General features: G+C 36.6%; 1 protein-coding gene across 2 annotated transcripts in view; it reads right to left on the bottom strand.

Annotated features, from left to right (window-relative positions):
- The window catches only part of LOC122794329 (mucin-3A-like), a 1511548-nt gene that overhangs the window by 1415491 nt on the left and 72676 nt on the right, over nucleotides 1-23381 (bottom strand). For both annotated transcript variants that reach the window (XM_044062634.1, XM_044062633.1), the window contains exon 3: nucleotides 15840-16010. In XM_044062634.1, coding sequence (XP_043918569.1) covers nucleotides 15840-16010 — 171 coding nt within the window. The remainder of the gene's footprint in view (nucleotides 1-15839; nucleotides 16011-23381) is intronic.

The following is a 23381-nucleotide window of genomic DNA, read 5'->3' on the forward strand; positions in this document are numbered from 1 at the left end:
CTGCTGCTCTCATTGTGCCATGAGTAGCATTAGAAAGCAGATGCATGGCTACATTGGACATCAACTGTAAAGTAGACAACTGGGACTCCACTGCTTTTTGGATGTCTGTCGGTAGGTTATCTGAGATGTACTCGGTAAGATCCTTAGTCAAGTCCCTCTGGAAATGAATCAAGTGGGCCAGGTAGTTCATTGCTCTAACTGTGAAAGTCAATGAAGTATATGTCTGTTTCCCAAATCTGCACTATGCCTTTTATTTCCTATTAGGAGGATGGCCAGACATACTCATTTCAGAAATTTCCTTCTTAGTGGCTGCCACCACAGCCATGGCATCTACTAGGGGACCATTGCTCCAGTATGTTCTGTCCTTAGATAGGAAAAAAAATGTCTGGTGTCTTAGGAACTGACTCTGCTACATCAGGGTAATTACCAGCCCGCTGAGCTACCATGTCTATAGGTTTTGAAGGCAGACACTGTGGGTACCAAACAGGAAGTAGAAAAGCCAGCTCCAAAAGCCTCAAGGAACACAGAATCCTCAGTGAATGGTTTATCAGTGGATCAGCCCCCTCACTGTTTCATCAATTCCACAATGTCTCCAAAAGTGTTGTCCTCTAGAGGGAATCTTGGGGATCCATCCCTATTTTCCATATCTGTGTCTTCAGTGACTGATTCCTGGCAGGAATCTAAATGTCTTCTCTTACATGTCTGTCTTCTGGGATCCATCCTCAGTGGGACTTCATGAGAAAGGTCAGAGTCAGACCGAGAACTCACACAGTAAGCGACCTTAAGACTGAATGAAGCTGACTGTCTCTGTTGACCAGGATATGCTGAGACAGACACAATGTCCAAAAGGGGTTGGGATGGAGCTGAGCATGTGGAAATGCACCTCTTCTCTTTGCCTAGCAAGAACCCATTCAAAATCGTCAAAAGCAAAGGCAGAGATAAGGGACAAAGAGACTTTCACACCATTGGTATGAGGTGTAGGAAGACTCTCCCTTGACCTGCCCCAGATCCAAAGATGACAGCAGAGTCAAACTATCAGGTGCAAAGGTGTTGAGGAAAAGAGATCACTGCAAAAGTTTCTGTGTTGAATCAGTGCCACAAGAGCCAGCACCAATGTTCCAGCGCATCTATATTACATAATCAAACTTTTAAAAGTTGAACGTCATATGGTCATATCCAACAACTGAAATGTCCCCAGAGTTTATTCACTAGAATAATTCAGTGAGTAAGTAACATGTTCTGTGTGGACCACCTCAAGGCCCTATCCCTGTATTCTGTCTCCTACAGGCAGTTGAGGGGATATCCATGCCTGGCATGCAAGGCATTGTCAGAATCCCACCTTGATGGACCACCTGCATATCCACAAAACAAACAGCACCAGAATTACCCATTCTTTACCCATTCTAAAGCCTTAAATCTTGCATGTGATATAAATAGGACCTACTGGAGAGACGTATATATCTCAGAGACCACCTCTTCTCTGGAACAGGCTCCCCATCCACATGAAGCAGAGTTTAAAAGTTTGAAAATGTAATAAAATAAAATAAACAAAAGAAAAAACCTACCTGAATGGTTTAAGCAAGGGGGAAGCCACTCTGCACCCCCACACCCCCAGCTCTTTAAATATACCAACTCTGAGATCGCACTACAGTGCAGAAAAGGGAAATCTTCCCATTCCATACTGTACAGCGATCTCCGTTGAAATGTTCAAACTTTTAAAAGTTTAATCATATTGTGTCGACCATATGATGTTCAAACTTTTAAAAGTTCAACAACGTGATATAGACCCTGTTCCAGCTCCCAGACTCATAATTTTTCTGACAGCATTGCATTTGAAATCAAGAGAATAAGGGATATTATCAGAGTCGAAGTTGACAAGACTGTCAACTCCAGTGAGGAAGGCTGGATCCATAGGCCTTGGATCTGAAGGACAGACTGGAATAGGAGATATCAATGGAGAGGTTGCAGGAGCCATTCCTGGAATATCCAGTGTGGATGGTGCCGGAAGTACCTGTAGTTTAATTTGCCTTTAAAGAAACCTCTGCATCATCCTGTCGACATCTTGATCATTGAATGGACCTGTAAGATGAAGCCACTGAAGGTGGTTTTGATGAGCGCTTTTCCTGAAGAAAGGTGAATGGAGAGAAAGGACTCACTGGCTCTAGTGAGAAACTAGGAGGAGGCATCAGTTATTTGATGTAAGGAGGACTCAGATCCACTTGTTGAGGAATTTCTGGTGCCAGACCCAAGGGTTCCAATAGGATCAGGGACTTGTCTTTCTCCCTTACTTTCTGCTTAGATTTGTCCTTGTCTTTTTATTTAGGTTTTTTTCCCATGTTTTAGCTGGGCACACAGAAGTAGTAGCAGTGGAAGTCTAAGCCTGGGTAGATACTCCTGACTGTTGGGGGATAAGACCATTTAAATCTAGTTTGTCCCTATGACCCTGAAGGCCCTGGTACAAAAGGAGGAACATGCCTTGCATTCGATATCAAGATAGGCTGCTCACAGGCAATAAACACAAGGGAGTGGGGGTACTGCGGCAGGATCTTATGGCTATTTACTGTTCATTTCATGAATCCCTGAACCTTATCTGCTATGGAAAGGCAAAGTATCGACCAAGCACAAGGTGGTCCTGTCAAAATATGAAAACAGTAGACACTAAAACTATCCAACTTATATATGTGTGTGTGTGCGTGTGTGCGCGCATGTGTGTGTGTGTGTGTGTGTGTGTGTGTGTGTGTGTGTGTGTGTGTGTGTTTATATATATATATATATATATATATATATATATATATATATATGAACTGTCGTCGACCAAATGAGAGTCGATCATATATGGTCAGCTCCACCATCTATCATATATATATAAAAATAACACCAAGAAAATTTGTTCAAACAAAGATTTAGGTAAACTGCAATAGAAAGGATTATGACTAAATATAGAAAAAGAGAAATTGGAATTTTTTTTTTTGGTAAAGATTTATATTGGCATTATACTGGTATTAAAATGGAAGGTGAAAGAGGAAAGAAACTGCCAAAAATGGCACAGAGAGAAGAAATTAATCTCTTAGCTGCAAAATATTTGTCACAGCCCTAGAAAACATATCCTTTTTAGAGCTGTGGTATTTTGGATGAAGAGAGAGATTAAGGGTAGGTGAGAAATCAGAGCCCTGGGTCCACAGCTTCTAAATGTGCTGAGGCTGGATCAGATCCAATACCCAAAAGGCTGAAGTGGATGAAAAAAGACAAAACTGGATCCAATATTAACTGATACAGCACTAGTAATGAGAACAGAACTTTGCAATGATGTGATGGGTGAATCAGTAGCAGTAGTTTTAAAATCTATTGCTCTAGTTGTACATTTTGGACCTGATGGCATATCACAATAAATTCAGGCACAGGAAAGGGTATGAAATATAATTAAAATTGCTGCATAGTTCTTTAGTGATTTTACTGGATAGGGAGGTGGGATGTAAGCTATGTGGTTCTAAACAGCTTGTACCAAGTCAGTCACCATGCACATGTCATGCAACATTCATGTTATTATGTTATGTAAATTAGCCTGTGCATAAAAAGTGCAAACTGATAATTCTCATGTTGGTCACATTTCAAATTGCAGCAGCCTAAACTCAAGGAGCCATGGAGAGAGTAGAGGATAAAAGAAGAAAGGAAAAGGAACTAACTCAGTAGGGAAAACACTGAAACAGGATTGAAATATAAAAGTGATAATAGGGACACTTTTTCAATGGGGAAGGAAACAAAGAGAAACATGAAATAGGCAGAAAGAATATAGGATCAGAGACAATAAATGGATCACACCTAATGTTATTTTAATGTGAACAGAAGTGGCACTAAAAACAATACAATTTAAAGTTTACAAAGACAGTAGAAGTGAGCAATGGAAAGTTAATACAGGAATGGGAGATGGAGCAATGGAGGGTACCATGTAAGATCTTATGGGCTGAACATGTAAAACTGAAAGTAAAAGTGCAACAATGTAGGGGAAGCACTCATTCATATGACTGGCTGTGTACTTTAGTGTCACAAGAGTGGCGTTCACAGTTTAAGGGGACAGTCATAATGGTACAGAGAACGGATATGTATATAGTTTTCAGCACGTTACTACATCTTAGTATTACTTGCTGGCTCACTGTAGGATTTTGCACACATTTTCTTTTTGTTCAGCAGTAGTGCCACATAACACCAAGAACTGTAATAGCCATGAACCAAACTAAGGCGATTTTAAAAAAGAACTAGTAGTGTAATGAACATAAGAAGAAAGTCAATAAAGAATTGTACAAATAAAGAAGGGCAGTTCACTGATGTGAAATCATGGACATTAACATATTAACATGGAACATAAATGGCCTTGAAGATGAAAGAAAAAAAATTAAAAGGACCGAGATATCTTCAAACTGGGAAGTATTCAATAGTGCTCCTACAAGAGATTCATTTAAAGAAGTAAGAATGTGACAGTTTTTTGCTGAGGTGGGGAGGGAGGGGATTCTATGCAGAGCTGTTGGGAGGGCAGGAAAAGAGAAATAGTTACACTATGGAAAAAAAGGGCAATTATACTGATACAAGAAGATCAGTATATAGCAATAGAGGACTCCAACAGACAGATGTGGTAGATATATTACTGACAGAGACTGGGAGGGCAATTGTATCACATTAGGGAATGTATATACATGTCTGAAAGCTAAAAAAGAAGAAAGTAGGGAAAAATTAAAGAGATTACAGCCTTCTACCAAGGGCTGTTATTGCTCTGTGGGAACTGGAACACGATAGCTGATGTTACGGGGGACCTAGGTAAAATGCAATTACATCAGAAGGTCAATAGCTTTGGATGATCTCAAAACAATGGTTGGAGAGATATTGTGGAAAGTAAAGGCACAGAGTTTACTTATTGCACTGGAAAATATGGTCATCTGTCAAGATTAGATGGATTTTATATATCTGAGGAACATGATTATTAGTAAAACAGGTACAATCACACTCTAAGTACTTTTTAATCACTCCCCAGTAGAATATAAGCTGGAAAGTTTTTCCCTTAATAGATTATCTGGACACTTCAGAACAAGCTGTAATTAGTGAAGAAGCCCTCACAAGATAACTGATTTAAAAGAACACTTACCAATATTAACTCAGAAACAAGGGGAAAATCTGAAAAAATATTATAGAGCATTGGGAAAAAATAATAAGGGAAAATTGAAAACTTGTTTGAAAGAACAAGTAGCAAAGAGTAGGATTAGAAAAGTATCTGGCAAGAGTATGAATTAGAATGCAGGAACTGAAAACATTGGGAAGTAGAATGCATACAGATAAAAAAAAAGAGTTAGATAGGCTAATAGAAAAGTGGAAAAACATGGAGGATGAGATAATGAGAGGTTAAACAGCAACAAAACGATTTTGCTAGCATCCCAATATTACAAAAAAATACTAGTATTAAAGCTATGGTCAACATAAAGGTAGGGGGACAGGTCACAAAAATTAAACACACTAAAGCAGGACATATGAATTATGAACATGAACAAATCAGGCAGGGATTTCAGTGCTGGAGGGAACTAGTGCTGGAGTAACCAACTAAAAACTTTATTGTTAGGAATAGAGAATAGTAAACTTACAAAAGAAGAACAATAAAGTTTAATTAAACCCATAAAGGAACAAGAAATATATTACCACATAGATAAACAGTCTATCAGTAAATCTTCCTGTACTGATGGACTCGCTATTGAAGTGCGGAAAAGAAGTGGAAAGCAAATAATCCAAGAAAGGTGGAGGTTGCTTAAGCAAATATTAAAACAGATGCAATACTGAAATCATGGTGGGAAATAGCTATATCTGTAATCCCTAAAGAAGGAAAATACCCCTCACACCCTGGGTCTTACAGACCTATAGCAGTGCTAAACAATGATTATAAAATCTTTGCAGTGATATTGGCAACATCTTCCAAATCAATTTTACAAGTAAAGATGCTGAAGGCATTTAAAAAAAAAAAATATATATATATATATATATATATATATATATATATATATATATATATATATATATATATATATATATATATATATATATATATATATATATATATATAAAATATTTATATATATATATATATATATATATATATACATATATACATATATATTAAAATATATATATATATATATATATATATATATATATATATGTATTATTCACCCCTCACCAACCAAGAGACTACGCAGCTCACCCTACTATTCAGGCATGACCAAAGGGCAATTTCAGGTATACTCTCCAGTCCAGCTGGTGAACCTGGATATCCTGTGGCAATGTTACAACTGCCTCATGTACACAAACAACCCTCTCCTCCTACCACAAAACATTAAGATATGTGAGAAATGCAATTATAAAGCTAAATTGGAGGCTAAGCTCTCTCCACTCAAGACTGGAACAGGCAGTCATGAGGAGAAGGTTGACACTTGCACCACACCTCCAGCCTCACATAGACATACTAAACCAGCACTAGCAAAATATACACATAAATACACAAAATCATACTCGGAGGCTCTAAATAAAAACCTGCAAATGCATCACAGACCCCCAAAAAACCTGCACCTCCTATCACAAACCAGACAACACATAAAACACAAAATCAGTTTGCCACACAATCATACCCCTTAAGGCGAAATAACATACCTAACACACTAGTAATAGGTGACTCTATAGTCAGGCACACTGACGTCCCACTAACTAGGCTGAAAAAGGAGAAGGTTACTGTTAGTTGCCTGTCGAAAGCCAGAATCTGCCACATAACACAAGCACTCGGGTCACTCCAGAACAAGTACAAATATGACTCCACCATTGTTCATGTTGGTGTGAATGACCTGAGACATACCTCCCTGGACTACATGAAAAGAGACATGGAAGAGCTCTCTGATCATGTAGCCCATGTGGGTATGACCCTGACCCTGAGTAGCATCCTGACCTCACCAAGAATGATACCGCAGTATAAAGAAAAAAATGATCAATTTCAACAATTGGCTAAGCTTCTGGTGTCATTCAAAGGGGATCCAGTGTCTGTCAGCCTGGGACGACATGCCCGACAAGTCTCATTGCTTCGAAAGAGATGGCTTGCACCTGTCACCCCTAGGCTTTCGAATACTGGTCAAGGCTCTTGCTGCCCCCATAGTGCCTTTTTTAGGCAAGGCTCAAAAGTCATACCCACCTCCATAAACAGCACAAATAAATAAATGAGGGTTATGCTACTCAACGCCAGGATTTTAAATCTCAAAATGCATGCACTCGAAGCACTCCTCAGTATGGAGAACGTCAACATCTGTGCAGTAACTGAAACCTGGTTCAAGGCTCTAAAGAGCACCCCAGCACTACTGGGCTACAACTCGTACCACACATTTCTGCCACAGAACATGGACCGAAACACAAAAGGAGGGGGTGTATCCATATTCATCAAAGATACCTACACCTCCAGGTTAGTGGTGCAGCATGATACCTCCAAGATCATCCATGTGCAACTAACATCAGGAAAATCTGCAATGCAAATTGTGGCCTGCTACAGATCACCCTCCATGACCTAGGACCACCACTCCACCTTTCTGGAGACACTGGAAAACATAATGGTCCTACCGAACACCCTGATATTGGGCAATTTCAATTATCCTACTGTTAACTGGGAAAATTACTCAAGTACAAACTCCCAGGTCCAGCGCTTCCTGGAATTTATCAACTCAAATGCCCTGGATCAGCTGGTAAACTCCCCTACCAGAAGTGAAAACATATTGGACCTGGTAATCACCAACATGGGCGACAGGTGTTCCACACCGGATGTCAACCCGTCACTGGTTAGATCAGACCATAAACTAATCACTCTGGATTTCCACACCACCACCTCCAACCAAGGAAACCACAGTGAAAAACTTTTCTATAGCAAACTTCACCTTACTTAAGACAGAGGTAGTAAGTTTCACAGCCCTTACGCTAAAGGATAACAGTGTCCAAGATGCAGGAACCTTTACAAATGCACTCTATGAGCACCTACAAGGATGCATGGATCATGCCATCCCTAGAAAAACCAAGACTCACTCCCCTAAGAGAAGGAAACCAGTCTGGTGGACCCCTGCCATAAACAGGCTGTACAATAGAAGGAGGAAACTAGTTCAGAAAAAAAAGCAAATCCCAAGAAGGAAAGACATCCCTGATCAGTATCAGTAACAAACTAAGGTCCCTCATAAAATCCTCCAAGGTTAACTTCAAAAGAAAAATAGCCAAGGATTCGAAAGATAACCACAAAGCCTTCTTTAGCTATGTCAAGAATCTAAGTAGCAGCTCGAAGATATGCTCTGAACTAGTGCTAAATAGCACAAAATATACTGAACCCACTGATATTGCCAACATCCTGGCAGATAGATTCAGTGCAAACTTCACCCCCCCTCCAAAAGAGCCCACAACAATACCAGGAAAGTGTAGTGACCAGGAAATCACAGATGCACAGGAGAAAACAGCCCTTTCAAAACCCAAAAGCACAGCATCAATGGGGCCATATGGTGTCTCAGGCTGTGTCTTGCACGAACTACAGAACGAACTAACCCCCCACCCAAACACACTGTTCAACCTCAGCCTTCCTGCAGGCTACGTGCCCATAGAATGGTGCACAGCAATGGCTATTCCACTCCACAAAGGAGGGGCCACAACTGACCTTGGTAACTATCACCCCATAAGCCTGACTAGCCAGGTCTGCAAGGCTATGGAGCACATCATCATGGAACTCATTAACAAAGACATTGGGAACCTCCAAACAATTGACCCCATCCAGTTTGGCTTTGTTAAGGGCAGATCATGCCTACTAAACCTGGTTGAATTCGTCGAGACAGTCACCAAGGCCATAGATGAGGCGAAGGTAGTTCACACAGCCTACCTTGACCTCGCCAAGGCTTTTGGCACCATTCCCCACTCGGGAATTATAGAAAAACTCACCAGCCTGAACATAAACCCCTATGTCACGAAATGGGTTGCCAACTGCCTTACAGACAGAACTCACACGGTAAGAATAATGGGCTCCAGGTCCGACTCTAAACCAGTCACAAGTGGAGTCTCACAAGGCTCAGTCCTGGGACCCCTACTGTTCGGCATATACTTCTCAGAAGTACAGGTAAACATGATGACTGCAAACTGGGAGCCATAACTGACTCTCCAGCTGACACGGACATTCTCCAAAAGGGCCTTACTGAGATGGACACCTGGTGTCAAAGTCATGGTATCAAGCTAAATGCCAAAAAATGCATAGTCATCCTGTTTGGGAAAAACAAAAGACCCATGAATTACCACATAGGTGGCAGCCCCCTTAATAGAAAAGAGGCAATAAGAGATCTGGGGACCCAGGTAGATAGTAATCTCTCCTTTGACAATCATATTGCCAAAGTAGTTAGGAAATCCTTCTATTTAGCCCATCTAATTACTAAAGGGTTCGCATCTAGAAATAAAGAGGTTATAGTGCCCCTCTACTCATCACTCATCAGACCCATCATAGAGTACAATGCCCCATTTGGGATGTACCTCACAAGACACTTCCAACAGCTGGAAAGACCGGAAAAGTGCCTCACCAAGAGGATTACTGGCCTCAAACATATGTCCTATGCAGCCCGACTGGAAAAACTCCAGCTGTACTCAGTCACATATCGCTTACTCAGAGGTGATCTCTGCCTGACTTACAAAGCCATGTCCAACTCAGAATTGATGGACATGCTCCACCTAAAGAAATCCAAGTCACTGCGAGCCACTCACTCTAGTGAGCCAAACCTCGCTACAACAATAAATAAAACACGCTGGAGGGATAGATTCCTGTCACAGAGACTCTCCATGCTTTGGAACAAAATTCCTAACTACATCAGGCAGAGCCCCTCACTAACACTCTTCAAGAGAAACCTTGACAAGTGGATGGGTAACAGAAAATACACCCCTGGGATCACTTCATTGGCTCTTCTTGACAGAGGCTCAGTTAATTAATCAATGGGGCGGTGAAAGCTGACACACTCTGGCTAGGCTTATAAATGCCCTCAAGCAGATAGCCTAGTACCTACCTATGAACCTATATATATATATATATATATATATATATATATATATATATATATATATATATATATATATATACATATATATAGAGCCTAGTTACTGATAAGTGCAGATTACACGAATGTAGTATGTTCATCATTCTCACTGCTGCACTAGCCTTTAGGCTATATGGATTGTTTCCCAAAGCCTATCCAACTTGGAAGGAGGAAGTATATGAATCCAGAAGTCACTGGAGAATGGTCCTAGCTAAGCCTGTCCTGGTCCTGGAGAAGGAATCTAGTTTGTAATGATGTATAAATGTATAAAGAGAGGACCATGTAGTTACCTTTTCCATTTCCAGTGAAGAAGCCAGATCTCTCATAGAATGTGCCTTGATACAGCCTGGACTAGATTTACCATGTTGGGTATAACAAAAAGGAAATAGGTCAGAACAATCATCTGCAAACAGTATGTTCTGACATGGGCTGTCCTTTCTTTATCTCATCCTAACAGATAAACAGCTGATTCCCTTTTCTAAAGGATTTAGTTCTGTCAAGATAGTACCTGAGCAGATTATGCACATTCAGTGTATAGAATACTTTCTTCCTGTTTTATGATCTGGATAAAAGACTACAAGACCAATGGCTTGATACAATGTGAACTCTGAAATCACACTGAACATGAATGAGGGATGTTTTCTTAATGAGACCCTACATCTATGAAAAATCAAGTAGGGCTCACCCACCATGAGAGCTTGCAGTTCATATACTCTTCTTGCAGATGTCAGAACAACAAAAAGGAGAGTTTTCCATCTAATGAACCTTAAATATGTCTGATGAGCATATTCAAATGGAGATAATAGCTAATGTTTCTAGCACAATGTTAAGATTCCAAGGAGGGAATGGTTTACAAGGAGGTCTCAGGTGTAAAACTCTCTTCAGAAACTATTTAACAGAGAAAAAAGGGAAGGATCCATGGAAAGATATGCTAAAATGGTCACAAGTTATGCCATGACTGAGGAACAGGAGAGGCTAGAAGATATTAACTTACACAAATATTTCAACATTACTAGTACATGATCCCTGATAGGACATTAGTTATTGATTAGCCACCAACTAGAAAATCTTTTCCGCTTGCCAATATAGTATTTTCTTGGGGCAGGTTTTCCTGCCTCCTTTAGTTCCTGCTGCACATCCTCATGAACGGAGTACTTAAAAGTTATCAGAATGGAATCATTCAGGCAATGAGTTGAAGTTGTTTGAGATTTGAGTGTATCAAACTCCCTTTGTCTTGAGCGAGTAAGACCAGTCTGCGAGGAAACTTGTGAAAACTGCCTTTGACCAATTCCACAAGAAGGGAGAACCAAAGCTACCGTGACCAAAAGGGAGATAACACAATTATTTTTGCAGTATCCTTATGAATCTTCAGAATTACTCTGGATATCAGTGGAAAGGCTGGAAAGGCCTAAAGAAACATTTTTGGCCATGGAAATAAAAATGCATTTGGCTTCCACTTGCTTACAAGGAGCCCTAGAGAAGAATTTGTTCTGCTACCTGTTTTTAAAAGAGGCAAATAGTTCTGTCTGCTGTGTTTCCCACAAGTGGGAAGACCCCTCATTTAATAATAATTTTTGAGAGTCTGCTCTAGTCCTCCTCAGCTTGTTTGACACTGTATTTTCTGTATAGTCTGATGGAATGTAAGATGCTTGGAGAAGTTAGGAATGCTGTAGAGGTACCCCCACAACTATCATAGCCAGCCTGCACCGAGGATAAGACTTAGTGTTCCAGTTTGTTTTCTTACCACATCAGTGTTGTGTTGTCTGTAATCACTAGTAAAGGCTATAGGGACAACAGATGATGGAGACATTTTAAGGCATGGATCACAGCCAGCATCTCTTTGACATTTATGTACTTTTGCCTGTCTGAAGAGTTCCACAAGCTTTGCACCTTTACCCTCATAGAAACTGATCCCCAAGAAATATCTGTGGCACCCCTAGTTACAGACTGGCTTGGGATGTGAGAAGAAAAGAACAGTCCTGGATTTATTTCTGTTTGTTGCCTTCACTAGTGCAGTTCCTTTCTGAAAAAAATTGAAATCTGAAATTCCAGAGGATGCAATTGATGGTTTGTGTATTTCTTTGAAACCACTTAATTTTCTCGTATGTAATTTTGCGATAGTTAGCATGAGAATCCTAAAAGCCTTGAAATTTAGGATCTTGAGAAATTCTACTGCAGAAGTCTGAGACTGATTGGAGAAGCTCAGGATAGTTTCCTGGTAGGTATTCACCTTCTCCTGTGTCAGAAAAATTGTTTGCTAGATGTCAAGAAAATAACCACAAAACATAGTCCTGTGTGATGAAGTCAAGGAGGATTTTTGAACATTTATCTGGAACTCTAGATTGACCAGAAGAGATGTAAACCCTGTTGAGAACTCTTTACATTTGTGAAAAGACTCTGCAAAGATAAGATACTCATCTAAATAAGGAAATATATGAACGGCATGCAGTCTACAAAGAGCTATCATTGAATCTAGACAATTCGCAAATGCACCTGAAGTTGTAGATAACTCAATGCATAATACAGTGAACTGATAATGTGACCAAGATACAGAATATCTGAGAAGTTTCCTGAAACATGCAGCTATGGCAGAGTGATGATAAATATCTTTTTTGATCTAAAGTTACCATAAAACTCCCAGGAACAATGAGGGGTCACAGACACTGAAGGGTCAGCGACTTGAATCTTGGCACTTTCAAAAATAATTTGAGAAATGATAGATGTAGATCTGGTCTCCATGAAAGCTTCTCATTTGGCATCAGAAACATTCTAGAATATAAGATTTTGCCCTTTGAACTAAAAGCACTGGCTCTATGAATTGTAAGGTGACCAAGTGTTGAAAAAAATGAGGAAAACATTCTGTTTGGTTCACAGGATTGGAAGGAGTTCCCCTGAAAGAAGGTATTTGTATCCAGTGCTAACTGTAACCCTCCTGCACCACCTTTAACACCCAAGAATCTGAAACAATCTGTTTCCAAAGGAGGGTATAAACAGCCAATTTCTGAGAAAGATTTACAGTCACAGGGGGTGGGGTGGAAGAAAATATTCTTTTACCAAATCTATCCAATACCTTGCACTGTTTGTCCATAGAGGGAGGACTGGTAGCAACCAACAGTCTATTAGCAGTTGGTAAAGATGTAGAAAATGTGTCTGTATCTGACCTAAGATGTGAGAATAAATATTTGATAGTTTCGTGGAACCTTATAAAGTCTGTCTCCCTTTTAGGGAACTGAAGGTTGAGAATCAAGGCTATTACCGGCAGCACTAAACACATCATCCAAGACTGGCAAAAAAACTGAGAGATGGGAGGGGAATGAGATATATTCACTAGTAGCGTATCATAATATCTCCTCATTTCAGGACCACCATCCCATTGACTCCCACAAAAGACCTCATTATTGTGGATATAGTCTGAGGAAAAGAACATTTCTCCAAAGGGGGAGGCAAGGACCAAGTTTCTTCAAAATCAAATAATTGGGCTTAGGAAAAAAGAGCAGGGATTGGGAAGCTGCTGCTGGAGAAGCCCTTCCTTCTTCGTGGTAGAATCCTTTGACAGATTTTCCTCATTTATTTCTTTGCTGATATTGCAATCAGGTAACATCCTGTAATAAATGCCTGGCTAAGGTAAAACCCTACTTAACAAAATGTTAAACATTGTTCATCTGTAGACATGGTGTCTCAGCAGGGAGAATGCTGCACATTTTAAGGTATATTACATAGGGAAGAAGGAAAGAATGTTCACCTTTTTTAATAAAATGATTTTAAAAAGACAAACATTTGATGTGTTCTGTATTAAAACTTACAAACAAGCTTGCCTTAACTCCAGAAGATAGTATGTGTACAACTGAATATTTTTTGGGGTATATATATATATATATATATATATATATATATATATATATATATATATATACATACATATATATTTTTTTGTATATAAATCTTGTCTTGTCCACAACATGCATGGGTTGTTATACCATTTTCTACTGAGGGTAATATTATCTTGAGTAAAAAAATATCGAAAAAAAGTACTTCAAATGATATTACATCATTTACTGGTGATTTTGCTCTGGGCTCTGATGGCCTTCCTTATACCATTTATGAAGTAATTGATATTTCCCAAACTGAAACCTTTCTGAAAGTATTGAATGAATGGCTACAAGATGGCTCTTTACTTTATAGTATTTGTTAAACACTTGGAAGATTTACTGATAAAAAGGGAACAAAAAGTTATGTAGTCATTAGAGACCAATTACTCTTAATAACACTGATTCTTTCAACACCAAAGCAAATGTTCATTCTTTTGAGCTACTGCCACTACATTTAGATGAGGCACTTGCAAATTGCACCTTGCCAATCCTGTCTTTCAGCCCGTTTGCTATCTGCATTACCTGATACTTGTGAATTTTTTACTGTATTTAGTTTCTGTATGATGCTGTGAGGAATAGTGCTGAAAGCCTCAACTAGGTCAAGATACTCCATCTGTACTGCATGACCAGTGGCTACAGACTGGGTAATCCTTTGAGAACAGAATCTACTATTCAATAAATCAAACTGTTGCAGATCAAGTCAAATATGATTTTTGATAATTTAGTTTATTCGATCAATTATAATATGTCCCATGGCTTTGCAGACGAGGCAAGCAAGACTGATACATTTCTGATTATCCGGGTCAGTAGTAGGTCTATCTAATTACTAGACAAGACTAATGTGACTGTCACTAAAATATGTGTATTTCTGAAATGGCCTCCTGTATGTGCTTTTGATACTTTTGTTTTGAATCTCATCCTGGGTGGAACCTAAAAAACATTCAAGAAATCAGTGGTTTATCACACTTAATAAATTCAAAGAAACAAATTAATTAATTAATTAATTAATTAATTAATTAATTAATTAACTTGATTAATTAATTAACTTAATTAATTAAGTAATTACCTAACTAATAAATGAATTAATTGGCTATCTTTCATTTGTTAAGGATAAACACAAACTATTAAAGACTACCTAAATTAAGGGTGAATAACATGGAAAAGGGAAACAAACTGCAGTACTAAGATTTCTTTTAAGCTCATTAAAATATCTTTTTTTTCTTGGTTTCTTAATTTGGAGAGCTATTTTTTTAAGGTAAACAAGAGACTATGTGTGCAGAATGCAGTTCCAGAAGAATGGTCCTAACACTATTTAATAGTCTTAATTACATACCACAAAACATAAGTTGTTATTAAGCTCTTACAATAATGGTAGACAGAACAACAGACAAGTACCTCAGCAAGTTCAGCAATGTGTCTCCCTCATCTAGCCAATGACTACCTAGCAAAAAAATGTAGGTTTTATTAAAGTAATATCACATATACTTTAGAATTAACAAAATGCTACAGTCTGCTCTAAGAGACTGCAACAAGCTTTAGGAGAGACGTACATGTATCTGTCAACAACATTCTTACTTTTCCATTTACTAAGAAAGACTCCCTCTTCAAAGAAATACTATTGTAGAATTAAACATATATGTACTGAATGTCTCCTTCCCTTGTACATGTTTCTAATGAGGTTCCACAGTATAATAACAAATGCTAATGACCTCCACGTTTGTGAAAGAACTGATAACAAGTAGAGAAGTACACACCAAAGATCTACTCAACTTTCACAGAGATTACTGAGAAAACTGCAATAAATTCATGCAGCACTAAAGGTAAGCAAATGTTATGTTGTAATGGAAGAGCATATTGATACCTGGAGGAGGTGAATAGGGCTCACAGGTTCCATTGTAAGGAATATCTCTAATGCAGCTACAGTTGTTTGAGGTTGTATTTAAGCAGCTTCCATACATGTTACACGTCTCGCTGTCCCAAATGTGTTGGTCCTCACAAACACACTCTGTGCTAGAATCTGTTAGTGCACAAACTAAAACAAAATAAAAATGGTGTTAAGTCATGAAATGATCAAAGCAAATAATAAAATTGTTCAAGTAGCAAGAACAATGCAAGTGAGTCTAACAATCTTCCAATAAAGCAAACCCAAAGCATACAGCTGTGTCACCAATGGATTCACTGCAAAACTGCTTCAGTTAAAACAAAATTGAGGCTCAGATCATAAGCTTACATTTGGTTTCACATAATACCTGTCACAATATCTGTGAAGTAAGCCTGACATGAAAAATATGCAAATGGTGAGAAAAGAATTAACCAGTTTAAAAGAACACCCATATCATTAGTTACAGTAAATGCTACTGCCCTGTATTTCATTACATGTTTATGAGCAGTACTGGTTATTTATGAATAATTGTATCTGGTTCATAAATGAAGGTTTTCCACAAACACAGACAAATGTTAGCCTTCACATTAAATAGCAGTTGTCATGTCGATAATTTGCATGGAATTAGTTATTATATTACTATTGTAAGGGGAGAATTATGAACATAATGGATAAGACTACGATCATCAAAGTAAAATCCAGATTGTTTTTTTTTCTCAAAAATCTCTTTATTGATTTATGGAATATAACCAAACATCAAACAGCAAAACATTATACATTTAGTCATTTAGGAGTTGATTGAAGTTATGTAACTAGTAAAAGTAATTACAACTCATGACAGTGAGATAAAAAAAGAAAAAGAAAAATAAACAACAAACTTTATGTACAATATATACAAATGGTAACCAGTTAGCAAAGGATAACATAATATTGTGAACATTAAAGTATGTGAAGTATGTGAATGAATAAATCCCACACTGTACAAAAAAATACGTTTAGAATCTATTAGTCATAATTAGTAATAGAAAGGACCTTCTCCCCTACTTTATTATTTAAAGCCATCTTTTTAGGACTTTTTGACAAAGTCGTATGTGCTGAAATGTACATATAAGCCATTGTTCTAAAGGCATTCCAATTCAATTTAGTACGGTCAAGCCAATTTCTGGAGATGTAAAGTTTTATGAGAGAGCAAATAAATATGAACACATATGTATCTGATTTGGAGACATGTACTATAGGTATGTGAAGAATGGCAGTTTCCCAGGATAGAGTGGATTTATGATAACCCATTTTCTGTAATCTTACTTTCAAGGAAGTCCAAAGTTTATGTGAGTAATGGCAATACCAAAAAATATGTAAAAGGTCTGCATCAGGAAAGGAGCAACAAGGGCAAGAAGGAGAAATATTTGCATCAAATTTATTAAGTTTGGTGGGAGTATAATAAGCATTATTATTTATCATCAATTGGGTATAGATTAATTTCTTGAAAGGAGAGTGTTCCAGAGTGTTTCTAATGGCTAACAGTTTTTGTTTCTCATTTAATTGAGAATTATGCTTATCTCAGAAATTAGAAAAGAGACATACCGAATCTTGTAATAATTTATTTAACAAGTTATAGGATTTTGACAACATTTTCTCAGGTAACAATAATGTTTTAATTAAAATTTCTAGATTATTAAAGTCTTGCTCCCTTGGCATAATGTGAGTGTATTTGGTCATAACCACATCTCTTAGCTGACGTAGCACTGTGGTATAACTACAGTTAGCTTTCAGTGTAATTCGAAGATTAGCCAAGGACAAATCATTATATTTAAAGAGATCCCAAACAATTAAATTTTTAATAAGGGGATAATTTGTTAGATTAAATGGTGTATTATCTAACATTAGATTGGGATTCAGATGAAGTGGTTGTAATAAGTGGAAAACATTATCAAAGTTAATTAGTTTTAATAACTCCTGAAATACTTTGATCTTGTGTTTTAAGAAATTTGAGATTTTAAGAGTGTTCAAAATATCTAAGGAGATGAATGGAATGGCAGCAGGGTTTATGTTCTTGGAAATAATGTAGTGATGCCATATTTTAACCCAAAATGGAAACTGATTGTGGTGAATATTATTCAGATTAGTAATGAAGAGTAGTTTATTTGCCGAAACAATTAAATAATAGAGATACAAATTTGGTAATCCTAAACCACCCCTTTCTTTGGAAGTTGTTAATTTAGAATAAGAAATCCTAACTGTTTTAGGAAACCATAAAAATGTAGCTAATTCTTTATTAACTTTGTCAAAGAAAGATTTAGGAATGATTTGATCAGAAGAGTTGAATTGGTAAAGAAATTTAGGAAGAATATTCATTTTAATAATTGCTGCTTTGGACAGAAGTGATAAGTTAAGAAGTTCCCACCTATGCATGTCTGACATTAATGTTATCCATAATTTATGTAAATTATTTTGAAATGAAGATAGGCTATTATGAACCATGTTAATACCCAAGTATTTAACCCCATACGATATATGATAATAGGAGTCCGGAAATAGATGTGGTTTATGTGCCAGATGATTTACAGGAAAGATATGAGTCTTTTGGGAGTTGATATGGTAATCTGACGCTAGAGAAAAAGTTTCAATGGAATTAATAATTTTTTTAAGATCTGTGATAGGAGTTTGAAAGTATATAACTAAATCATCCGCAAAGGCTGAGAAAAGAAAATTATTGTTTAAGATCTTAGGAATTCTATGAAAAGTGTTTTGAGCAATGAATAAAAGTAGAGGTTCTAAATACAAATTAAAAGAAAGGGAGATAAGGGGCAGCCTTGTCTCGTACCTCTAGTAATCTTTATAGGGGGTGATGTAAGACCATTAATATATAATTTGGTTAAGGATTCATTGTAAAGAGTTTTGATTAAATTAATATATGTGATGGGAAAATTAAAGCAGGACATTGTTTGAAAGAGGAAATCCCAGTTTACTCTATCAAACGCCTTTGATGCATCAAGAATTAGTGCATATATTGCGTTATTGTCATTCTTTGTAAGATGAATGATGGATTCCAACGAGAGAGTGTTATCCCATGCATGTCTGTGAGACATAAAACCTGTCTGTTCTTGGGAGATAATTGACGATATAACCTTTTTCAGTCTATTAGCCAGAATGGAGGATACGATCTTAATGTCTATATTGATTAATGAAATTGGTCTATAATTATGAGGGTCTGTTTTATGTTTGTTGTTTTTAAGAATTAAAATAGTTTTTGAAGTATTCCAATGGAGATCAGATATTTCATTTATTATTATGCAATTATAAACTTTGAGTAGGAAGGGAGCTATTACAGACTTAAAGGATTTAAAGAATTCAGAAGTAAAACCATCCGGACCTGGGGATTTACCAGTTTTGAGACTATCAATCGACTCAAAATTTCTAGAAGACTAAGTGGGGCCGAAAGAATGCTTTGCTGATTTTCATTCAAAATGGGAAATGCTATAGACCCTAGGAAATTTTTAATATGATGATTTACAGTTGACTTAGAAGTTTTAGAATATAAATCAGTATATAATAATGTGAAAAGTTGCATCATTTCCTTGTCTGTGTTGTATAGTTGATTTTTGAATTGTTTGAGAGATACTTTGGGCCTGTCAGGAGTATTTTTAATTATTCTAGCTAAGGTTTTTGAAGGTATTTGAGCCCATTCAGAATAAGTGACTAATAATTTTTGCTCCTGTAATAAAATATTATTTTGATGTAATAAAATCAGTTCTTTTTGAGCATCTATAATTTGTTTATAGACAACAGAATCTGGAATTAATCTGTATTGGTTATCTAGAGACTGAATCTTTAGTTTTAACAAACTTTCTTTGTTATTGAATTGTTTTTTAAGGTATGAGGCCTTACTAATAAGCATACCCCTTAACCTAGCCTTACAAGCCGCCCACTGGATATCATAGGGGATATCTGTAGAGTCTAAATTGTGTTCCATATCCTGAATTATTCCTATACACAATTTACTAATTTCTTTATTAGAAAGCAAATTATTGTTCATTGTCCAACAATTCCTTTTAAATATACGAGCCGACTTGAAATCTAGATTTAATTTTAATAGAATTCTGGAGTGATCTGAAAAAAATCTAGGCTCAGTAATAAAATCCACTAACAAATGTGAAAGAGAATTAGATAGGAGAAAAAAATCTAATCTTGCCCAAGAATGATAGCATTTTGAATAATAGGTATATATATCTTTTTTCTTTGAATATTTAATGAGTTGTAAAGGGTCTATAAGATCATATTCCATTATTAAATCTTCAAGAGCTAATGACGCTTGTTGGTTATGTGAAGAGGAAGAACTAGTTCGGTCTATGTCAGGGTTAATTACTGCATTCCAATCTCCACCCACAATAACATAATGATCTTTCTAGGAAGAAAGGATATTATATATTTGCAAAATTAAAATATGTTGATAATTACAAGGACCATAAAGGTTTAGTACCAGAAGTGGTTTATCAAGATTGAGAATATTAGTAGTAAAGTAGCACCATCTACCCTCCTTGTCAAATTTTTCTTCGATAATAAGCCCCTGAAATTTTTGTTTAATTATGATTGCCACCCCCCTGGAATTAGAAGTGTCACCCGAGGCTATTATTTTTTGGATCCATTTTTTATTTGTACATTTGTACCAATCCTCTCTAGGTATATGCGTTTCTAGTAAAAAACAAATATTGGCTTGGGATTTATAAATTAAATGGAATAATAAAGATTTCTTATCTTTATTCTGGATCCCTCTTACATTCCAGGAGTCCACTAATAACAGATTAGTCATATAAAATCCAAAGGTCCTTTAGAAGAGAAGGAGTAAGTCAAATATTTTATAAAAAGAGAGAGATTGAAAGTGAATATCAAAAAGAAAGAAAAGTTAGTTTTAATAAGATGATAATTCTGTGTAAATGTATGTAACAGTATAGGATCAAGATCAAACTCATTATGTTCCTTCATCCCTAACCCAGTGCCTACCCACCTAAACTTACCTAAAGAAGGAAGACAAAAAGACCAATATGTAAGATGAAAGTACCTGGTCACCACAACCATCAAAATGAAGGAGACAAAATTAGGTAAAGTCCTAAAAAGGACTAAAATCAGGTTAACAAAACTAAACATATTAACACAACTATCTAAATACATGATGCCTGACATACACATTCCCCATTCCTCTGCGTATTCACAAACTCCTGTAAAGATACATATGAATGTAGTAAATTTAAGTAGACCATACTAAATCAACAGTATGTTATGAGAATGTCAAGAGATATAATGAGACGAAGATATAATTAAAAAGCAATAATATAGCTGGACATTAGTAAACCTATATGACTGTGACAATGCTTAAATAAATGTCATAAGCTATAAATAATAAATATAATTAATAAAAAAAATCAAGTATTGGTGATAAGATATAAAATTATAATACCTATAAGTTAATAAACTTATAAAGAGAGTTAATTCTAAATAATCTTCCCCAATCTAGACCCCATTTCAATTATAAGGTTGTAATAAATGTGAGAGCTTTTGATAATAAAAATACATAACTAAAATAATATAATGTCACATTAAACATATGAAATCATATTGCACCAACATTCTGAACATAAATTTAAAATCTATGTAACCAGATGATTATAAAAATAGATGGGAGACTCTTAATGAAACATATTATTATTGTGCTCAATTATGAGTATATCTTTAAATTAAAGTATCTGAATAATGCACCTTGGAAAGTAGACCAAAGACTACTATACCTCTAAATATTCAATGATAAATAATACACATTTAAAATGAATAACATGACATTCATATTAATGAACTTGAAAATAAGTATAGTTATTTGCAAGGTAGTGATGAAAACAGTAATAAGGAACAAAACCCCTTATTGGTTGGGTCATTATTACAGAATCAGATGAGAGAGAAATAATCTTACAATAAGGCATATTTAAATCTATCCATTTATGTTGCCAACAATAATGAATATAAAACTATATGACAGGAACTGTTAACCTATTAACCAAGCAGCTGAAAATCCTATGGACAAGCATCATCGTCACTGGCTCAGCACCTGTTAATCAAGCTAGCTAACTGTCCCATGTATATTTCAGGACTTATGCTTATGTTGGAAAAACCAGGAAGTCAGAGCGTATGCTATTTAGTGAACATTGCTTGTCTGACTAATGGTAACTTTACGTGTACTAGACTGAGAGTAGGGATATTCTGATTAAATGCTTGTGTTAATGCACTTGTTGCAATTCAAGCCTTAATATCACTATTGAATGTATATACCTGTAAGCAAAAAGCAGTTTAGGGCATATCTAAATAGCTGGCACATTTCAGAACTCATATTTAGTGTTCCGCTTTTAAAAGCAACGACTAAACATGGCAATGTAGTGATTTGTGCATACTATACTTCCGCATGTCTGTATGAAGCGCTCTGAACGCGTAGAGGTCAATCCACAGCATACTACTCTTTGGATCACTCTTGATGTACAAAAACAAGATTACACGCAAGCATTCAAGATAAATTGAACAGCATTAAAACTCGACTCATAATATTTGAATCTCTTGGCAAGGACAGCATCACGAAGCGAGGAATCCATTTAGTTCATGCACGAAAGACTGAAGGGATCAGATTACTAACTCCGATCACATCAAAAACCAGTAGCCAAGCAACAGAAGGCAGACAGGCATTCGGGATGCTACAAAAAATATGAACATATGCCAAATCTCCTATGAGTGGCCACGTCATCAAGCAGGCAAATAGGAGGGAAATTGGATTGTGCCTGGCTTGAGAAAGACAACATCCAAAAACTAACCAGGTTGGTAACGCTACACAAGCGCGAGGGTTTAAATGATTTTTACTGCCCTCTGTTTGAGTGACAATTATGCCTGAAGGCAAAATGACCTCCTAAACACACTGGAAAGTATATGCATAGAAACAATAAAATCATTAAATTTTGAAATAAAATGTTTAAAAACATTGAACAGCACAATAAAAACATTAACCACATAAAATATGCAATGTAGTACCAGATTGATTTTCCTATGCTAAAACTGTCGCATACCCTGTTATTTATGAGTGTAAATAAAGAAATGTAAATTCACTAGCTGTGAATTAAGAGTACTTACACTAGAAAGGAAGAGTTATTTATTGTGTAACAGAGTCAGGAAGGACCTTGAATACTTTTAAAAAAATATCTTTTGCTTCTTGTGGTTCTTTAACAGAATAACTTCTATCCTTGAAGCTGAATGAGAGAGTGTTTGGATACCTCATCCGAAATTGTATTCCCCTTTTTATCAGGTCTGCACAATAAGGTGAAAGCTTTTGTCTGTTCATTTTTATTTGTGGAGGTAAATCCTGTGAAAAAGTCAGCTTATGGTTGTTCCACATAAGATGTTTTTTACTTTTGGCTGCTTCTAGAATACTTTGAGTGTCTTGGTAGTTTAGTAATCTTGTGTAGATAATCCGAGGTGAAGTAGAATCCTGTC

This window comes from Protopterus annectens, chromosome 2.part1 (assembly GCF_019279795.1).
Source record: "Protopterus annectens isolate FY-2018-M chromosome 2.part1, PAN1.0, whole genome shotgun sequence".
NCBI classification, from domain to species: Eukaryota; Metazoa; Chordata; order Ceratodontiformes; family Protopteridae; genus Protopterus; species Protopterus annectens.